The 8,189-nt window shown below is 35.8% G+C and overlaps 1 protein-coding gene across 2 annotated transcripts in view; it reads right to left on the bottom strand.

Moving 5' to 3' along the window:
* Positions 1-8,189, bottom strand: part of LOC107731041 (active breakpoint cluster region-related protein-like) — a 199,620-nt gene that overhangs the window by 56,739 nt on the left and 134,692 nt on the right. For both annotated transcript variants that reach the window (XM_016542017.1, XM_016542018.1), the window contains exon 14: positions 6,472-6,546. In XM_016542017.1, coding sequence (XP_016397503.1) covers positions 6,472-6,546 — 75 coding nt within the window. The remainder of the gene's footprint in view (positions 1-6,471; positions 6,547-8,189) is intronic.

Here is an 8,189-nt window from a genome sequence, read left to right as displayed (position 1 = left end):
TTAAAGGGGTCATATGATGGGATTTCATTTTTTCCTTTCTCTTTGGAGTGTTACAAGCTCTTGGTGCATAAAGAAGATCTGTAAAGTTGCAAAGACTAAAGTCTCAAATCCAAAGAGATATTCTTTATAAAAGTTAAGAGTTAGCCACACCTACCTAAAACGGCTCGTTCGAACACGCCCCCACATATCTACCTCACTATGTGGGAAGATTTGCATAACGCCGCCCAAATGTTCACGCAAAGAAAGAAGGCGTAACTTTTATTCTCACTGTAGTATTGTTGCCGCTGCCGCCATGTCCTGAAGACGCTGTGTGCTTCGTTGTGAAAGCGAAGCTACTTTGTTTGGTCTTCCAAAAGAGGACGATATCCGCTTCGTCATGCCTAGAGCTGATCTGTGCTGGTCGCTGAGGGAATACTTCAACTTAGTGCTGTGGATCGCCGGATTGGCTTTCACCGTTTTCACCGCTCCTTTGCCGGGACCGCCGTTCTCGACCCCGCCGCCTCAGCTCACTCTTGCCCGGCTTCAGCTCAGGCTAAGCCGGGGCTTTCGCTCACGCTAGGCCGCTGTGTTTTTCGTTGTGAAAGCGAAACTACTTTGTTTGGTCTTCCAAAAGAGGACGATATCCGGTTCGTCATGCCTAGAGCTGATCTGTGCTGGTCGCTGAGGGAATACATCAATTTATTGCTGTGGATCGCCGGATTGGCTTTCACCGTTTTCACCGCTCCTTCGTCGGATCCGCCGGGACCGCCGTTCTCGATCCCGCCGCCTCAGCTCACTCTTGCCCGGCTTCAGCTCAGGCTAAGCCGGGGCTTTCGCTCACGCTAGGCCGCTGTGTTTTTCGTTGTGAAAGCGAAACTACTTTGTTTGGTCTTCCAAAAGAGGACGATATCGCTTCGTCATGCCTAGAGCTGATCCGTGCTGGTCGCTGAGGAAATACATCAACTTCGTGCTGTGGATTGCCGGCACATTTTATGGAGGACTGTTTACTGATCCTGGGAGAGTTGACTACAATGCCGGCAGTTCTGACTCAGTCTGTAAGTACGTTTTCATTTAAAGGATTTGCCACTGATGATTCAAACGTGAGTTTTGAGTAGTGTAGAGTAGCGCTTGTTGTTTGTCATTTCTCCTATCACAAATGCAGACATGGTTTTATGTTTACGCAGCACGATACACAACGCAACGTGTAAAAATACAGTATAAGTCATTATAATCCGTAATTATGTCCCCACTGGATGCAACATATGCCTCGTTTATAATGGGTTTTAAAGTTTTTGTCTTGTCGCTCCGGCCGGACAGGGCATCACAGTATGGCAAGGGGCGTAACATTTCCGTCTCATGCTTGAGGTATTCGGCCAATCACAACGCACTGGATAGCTGGTCAATCACAGCACACCTCGCTTTTTCAGATCGATGAGCTTTGTAAAAATCGACGCGTTTCAGAAAGGCGGGGCATAGAGGAGAAACAATAATGTACAGTATGTGGAAAATAATGTGTTTTTTGAACCTTAAACCGCATAAACATATTTCATTACACCAAATACACAAAATACTGTTCTTTTTAGCAGCATCATATGACCCCTTTAATATATTTTAAAATGTAAATTCTTACTGTGATGGCAAAGCTGAATTTTCAGCATCCATTACTGATCAGTGTCACACGATCAGAAATCATTCTAACATGCTGATTTTCTGCACAAATATTGTGTGTAGATTCTAAAATAATCCATTTATATAGTTTATTTAATGATAGCAAATGAGAAGGTGAGAACACCTATTTTACACAATATTACTCAATGTGCAAAAATATTGTGAAATTATTATTGAGAAGACTGATAAATCTGCTGCTGTATGAACGAGCCATATGCAACTAATAAGCAACAAAAGGATTAGAGGTTGGAAACTAGCAGAAAGGTAAAGAGAAATCATTTACTGTAAAGGTCAAAAGTTGTGGTTAGTATTCTGGGTCAGTATTTTCTTTTTATCAGGAAGCCAATGTCAACGACCCAGTTTTCATTAATGGCCCAGAGTGAGGATTTGGATGCATTTCCTGTCAGAGTGGTTCAAGGCCTTTAATAAGACTTGGAGAGGAGGATTCAATCCGCGGCTGAGAAGGAGTAAGTGCATCCCAATATAAAAAGATATTCAAACACCTGCATATCCATATGCAGAACACATGTTTGCTCTCATTGTCACATTCAAGGCGACCACAACACCACAAACTCCATGACAAATGAATTCAGATGAGCCAAACACAAAAAATGAACCAAGAAAACAAGCACTCAAAAAACCTTATACAATGGCTCTTTTGAATCGGTCTTGAGTAAGTATATTGTGCAATTTCTTAAGCTTTAAAATAGAGGTCTGATTGTTATCAGAGCTGAGCTGATCGGGTCTGCTTGCCACATGTGTCTGTTATGCAAATTCACATTAGTATACTGTACATAGACGTGATTTGGGTATTTCATTCGAGCCCTGACCTCAAAAAGCGAAGAGACATAATGTGTAAATATATATGCAAATATTTATGAGTGAAGCCCCACAGGACAAGCTCTGATACAGTGATGACGCAGCAGCCATGGTGACCACAGTGCTGCTGATGTACTCAGGTTACAAAATACTTAGAGTATTGTTCTGTGTAAAGGAGCCAAGTGAATTTGAGATGGGAGACCATTTTTAGATACAGATTAATCTACCCTAAAAAGGAACTTACATAACAAAGGAGTTTCTATGTGCATGAATGTTGTGCAACTCCCACAGTGCACATATTTCATCCTTTGCAGAGGCTTTTGTCGGCTTGATTTTAAAGTCAACATGAAACTGTTAAGGTAATGAAATGTATTTCTTTGTAAAACAGAAAATACGTAGAAAAAAATGCTGTGTTCTGAATGAAATTAAATTTAAAAAAATGAGCAGTATACAATATACATTAAATTATGCAAAACAATCTAACAATCTAAGCATTTCAAACAGTAAATTATTTAAGCTTTTAATTATATTAATTATTTATTAATAAATCAATGTCACATCAGAGTGTCTACAGATATGAACAAGTTAAATTTAAGACTTTTAAAGACCTTTTTAATACCACCTTATGTGAAATTTAAGACCTAACCTGTGATGGAAATACACATTATATTACATGCAGTGGGTATAGAAAACAACCCCACACCCCCTTTAAAATAATCACATTTTGTTGCTTTGTAGCCTGAAATGAAGACAGACACAGTTTTTGTTTTATCCAGCTGAATTTACTCAACTTATGCAACTTATAACATCCAAGTGAAATATATATCACCAACATGTCAGAAAAAATGTTAAAAAATAAAATGAAAAAACAATCACCGAGTTGGAAAAAGGATCACCCCCTTGTGTATTTTGTTGAACCACCTTTTACTTTAATTACAGCCTTTAGTCTGTTGGGATATGTCTCTACTAACTTTGCAATATTTGCCCACTCTTCTTTGCAGAACTGATCAAGTTCGGTTCAATTTGATGGTGACTGTTTGTGGACTGCAGTCTTCAAGTCATTCCACAGATTTTCAATGGGATTTAAGTCTGGGCTCTGACTGGGCCATGCAGGACATTCAACTTTTTCTCCTTCAACCACAGTGTGCACAGTTTTGCTGTGTGCTTTGGGTCATTGTCATGTTGGAAGGTAAACCTTCTTCCAATTGACAACTTTCTGGCAGAGGGCAGCAGATTTTCCTCAGGAATTTGATGTTATTTTGTCACATCAACTTTTCCTTCGATCCTGATAAGTGGTCCAGTCCCTGCTGCAGAGAAACACCCCATAACAGGATATTACCACCTCCATGCTTTACTGTAGGAACGGTGTTATTTGGATGTTGAGCTGTATTGGATTTCTGCCAGACATATCATTTGGTGTTGCATTATTTTACACACTGTACGTATATGTAATATTTAATGTGTTTAATGTAAAAAGAAAACAAAATATCATCGCTGTCAAAAATGCTTTTTGTAATTACAATCTACAGTGAACTTTTCAAATCAGCAGACAATATCCCCACAAAAGCACAGCATCACCAAGATTTTTGGTGATGCAAACGATTTATTCAGAAGCAATATTTTCATTAGTGTCCTATCAGCTTTTACATACTTAAATCTGCAGATTTTTAATATTTACCCCAGGACATTATTTACCTTTATGAAGGCCAATATTTTAAAACCTTATTAAATGTAAGTGTCATCTTTCATGTCAAAATCTTACAATTGATCAAGAAATTCAATATACACTATAAGGCTGTTACCAATCAAATTAAATAATTTACACTGCAAAATTACAATTGCAGTAAATAATTTATGAGATTAATGTTTGAAATATAATTTTGAATATACAAATAAGAAATGTTGGGGGAAAATGCATACATTTAAACATGAGACTAAAGTAGGCTCATTCATTCAGCCGATTCCTTCAAAACGCCGAATCATTCAGTAACAAAAACGCCAAGTGTCGCTTGGAGAATATGCAATACTTCTGTTCTGATCCTTGTTTGGAACTATTTTCGTTGGTGAAATAGAACAAAACAGTCATAGTTGTATCTAATATACTTTACTAGTTTGTTGAACTAAAATCAATGTAACATTTGCAATCGTGAAAATATTCAGAAAAATAGCCCCCATGTCATGGTATGTTATTTAACTACATCATGTTATAAATAAACTAAACATTTTAAATTTTTACCTCAGTATGTTTGTTTTGTGAGTTTCTTTATGTATGCTGTTACGCTCATTTGATTTGATTTCTTTATGTGTCTCTCAGACACAGGCAGCACGAGCCTCAACAGCGCAACATTGATACCAGAAATACACTATCCATCATCAGTCGCTGTTTTAACTGAATGTAATAAAATCAGAGGAATCATTCTCAAATTTCAATGTGCCACAAGTTATTTTTTGTCACTTAAGTTTTAATCAAACTATTTGTCCCGTCAGGCAAGTAAAATTCTCTAGCCATTTTTCAGTAAACTTGCATTAACCCATTTACAGCAGCTAGGATACTGCTCAGCTAGCTGGTGTTCAACTGGATTCTGCTGTCGCAAGTCTCTCTGATGACGCAGTAACTACAACAGGGGAAAATATCTTCATCTGTCCAATGATTGTAAACGGTCACTGGGTCCATCTTTATTTAATTTAGAATTTAGTGTTTGATAACTTTATCAATTTCTGTTTATTTAATTTCCTACTTGCTGAAGGGCACAGGTAGCTAAATACAACATTTATTATAATTAATTTATGTGAAGATTGTTTTAAGTTCACTTAAATTATACGTTTTTTTTTTTTCAAATCTAATAAAGTCTAATAAATGTTAAAATTGATAGCTCTCAATTATACTGTAATGTTGAATGGCTGGAGTCAATAGTTAAATATTAGAGGGAAAAAACAATTTCATAGAGAAATCAGTAGTACTGGTATCAGTGATACTCGCCTTCAGTTATAAAAAAAGATGCCATTAAATAAATATAAAAAATATTTTGCCTTACATTAATTTGAAGACTGAATGTGAAATTACTGCTATATAAAAGCATATATATATATATATATATATATATATATATATATACATACACACACACACATACAAATTAGCTCTTTTGGCGCAATTCACTCGATTACTCTGATTGTTGGATATTTCTTTGCAGAATCACGGGTAATGTAATTTTCCAACAGGAATTTCAATGTTAAACATGATTATTTAAAAAACATTTTGAAATAATGTAGGCTGATGGATTCAACAAAAGCATATATATCATTGATTAACAACCTTATAGCTCACAATAGCTCTGTCCTTAAAGGTGTATACAGTTAAAAATCAATTCCCTATAGAGAAAATGAATGAGATTTTTACTTCCAGGACCGAATTGCACTCTATTGAAATGTGGGATGGTACTTCCCCTAGTATGTTCTGTTGTATACGGCTTATTTTGGGGAATGTGGTACCCATAAGTCATTCAGAAATCTGCATACAATGAATGGCATACATATTATATACTAAAGATCTCTGTAGGGAGGTTTGTGGCTTCGTTCATATTGGTTTGTTCATCTAATCACTCACCTACACAATCACAGTAACTTACTGTAAGCACACTTGCTACAGTGATACACAATAGTGTCTACAGCTAACTAATGGAGGGTTCATCTAAGGTGAACAGTTGGGAAAAAAAGTGTAGTTTCTCAGTAACAATCTTCCTCTTCTTTCCTTTCTCCCCAACATATGAGGCCAATTACTTGTGCTCGGGATAATAAAACAATACATCTGTATGGATCAGCATTTCCCAAAATGTGGGCTGCAGCTCCCCTTACAATACTTAGTAGGCCACAGACCACACTTTGGGAAATACTGATTTATACAAATGACTTGTTTCCATTATCCTATATTATGCAGGATAAATGTGTTTTCTATATACTTAAAAAAAAAAAAAAAAGTGAAACAGACAAGAGACTTTGACTTACTTGCAGATTCTTTGAAGCCTGTGGCTTTATGGACAATCACATGCAGGAAGCCGTACAGACCAGGAGATTCCTCATCTGGAAGAGACAAGAAACACTCAGTAAGTGTGTGTGTGTGTGTGTGTGTGATGAATTTATGAAGTGTCCAACTCCTTGCTTTAGTCATCTTTCAGCATCTCCCTCTTTAATCTACCCACAATCCTCCACTTTCCTGCCTATTAGTGGCAGATAACATATAAAGGACACATATGCAAGTGTCTAGTCACCCATATGCTGCTAAAACACATACATACTACTAAACTTAAAATCAGATATGGCCCAGACCACCCAAGAGTAGGTCCAAAGCTCCTTGAAGAGTGTGTGAATATAACAGGGAAATAAGACATCTGCACTAGTATCGAGTCACCACTGATTCTCTGAGCTCATCAGTAAGCATGTGAGCAGCTGGTGAGTGCATGTTTGCTGTAATGTGAACAGTGCTATTCTTACAGCATGTCTCCTGTTTGTGTGGTCCATTTCTGTGCTGGACTGGTGATATAAGGCTATCTGACTATCATTGTAGGTGTTTGGATTGCTTCGATCCATTACAGAATTTGATGCTCACCACACTACTCAAATTTCCCTCTACAACATGAAACAAGACACTGAGATTATGGAGAATGTGGTTATAAACAGACAACAGAGCCTGACTTACATGCTGAAATTAGCAATGGTTAAAGCAGTCTACCAGTCATCCAACAACCAAACAGCCAATTAGTGAGGTCAGGAAGTTTATTTAGATTTTATTTTTAAATTTAGTAGTTTATATGTATGTTGGACACTTCTTAGTTCTCTGATGTAACTCAATTAAAATTAATTAAAAAAAATAAACAAAAGAAAAACAAGAAAAAAAATCACTTTATTTCTTTCTTTTTTTTATTATTCATTATCAGGACAATTTTGATATGTTACATTCTCCACGATACAAAATAATGTTTTATTTATTATAATAAGTGGAGAATGTAAAACACAAATATTGGAGTCCTGATAATGAATAATTAAAAAAAAAAAAAAAAAAAGTTTTTTATAAAGTGAGTTTTATTATGCTCATTATTATTACAGTATTCGTATTATATTATTATATAATAATAGCATTAATATTATTCTCACAATTATTATTAACATACATTTTTATTAGATTTTTTTAGTTTTGTAAAGAAATGTATAAATGTATTATGCTTGTATACAAAATCAGTATACATAAGCATAATTTACATTTTTAAACAAAATCAATTCCAAGCATTTTATTTATATATATGTCCAAAATGTTTTGTCAGAGCCTAGATAGTAGGGGTGGGGGGAAAAATCGATACAGCATAGTATCGCGATATTGAATTGGATAATTAGCCCCCAAAAAAACCAACAACAACTTATATCTGATTCTGTTACATAGAAGTGAATAAAAAAAATATATTGATATTTAATATTAAGTTAACACTTTTCAATAAGGTTCCATTAGTTAATGTATTAACTGTCATGAACGAACAATGAACAATACATTTATTTATTTAGTCATTTAGCAGACGCTTTTATACTAAGCGACTAACAAATGAGTACAAGTTAATCAGTCTTAACTAAGAAAAGAGCAACAATATATAAGTGCAAATGACAAGTCTCGGTTAGCCTAACGCAGTACACGTAGCAAGGTGTATATATATATATATATATATATATATATACAT

The sequence above is a fragment of the Sinocyclocheilus rhinocerous genome, unplaced genomic scaffold (genome assembly GCF_001515625.1).
Source record: "Sinocyclocheilus rhinocerous isolate Xijiao unplaced genomic scaffold, SAMN03320098_v1.1 scaffold157, whole genome shotgun sequence".
Lineage (NCBI taxonomy): Eukaryota > Metazoa > Chordata > Actinopteri > Cypriniformes > Cyprinidae > Sinocyclocheilus > Sinocyclocheilus rhinocerous.
The sequence above is the reverse complement of the archived record's forward strand: the minus strand, read 5'-3'. Positions and strand labels throughout refer to the sequence as shown.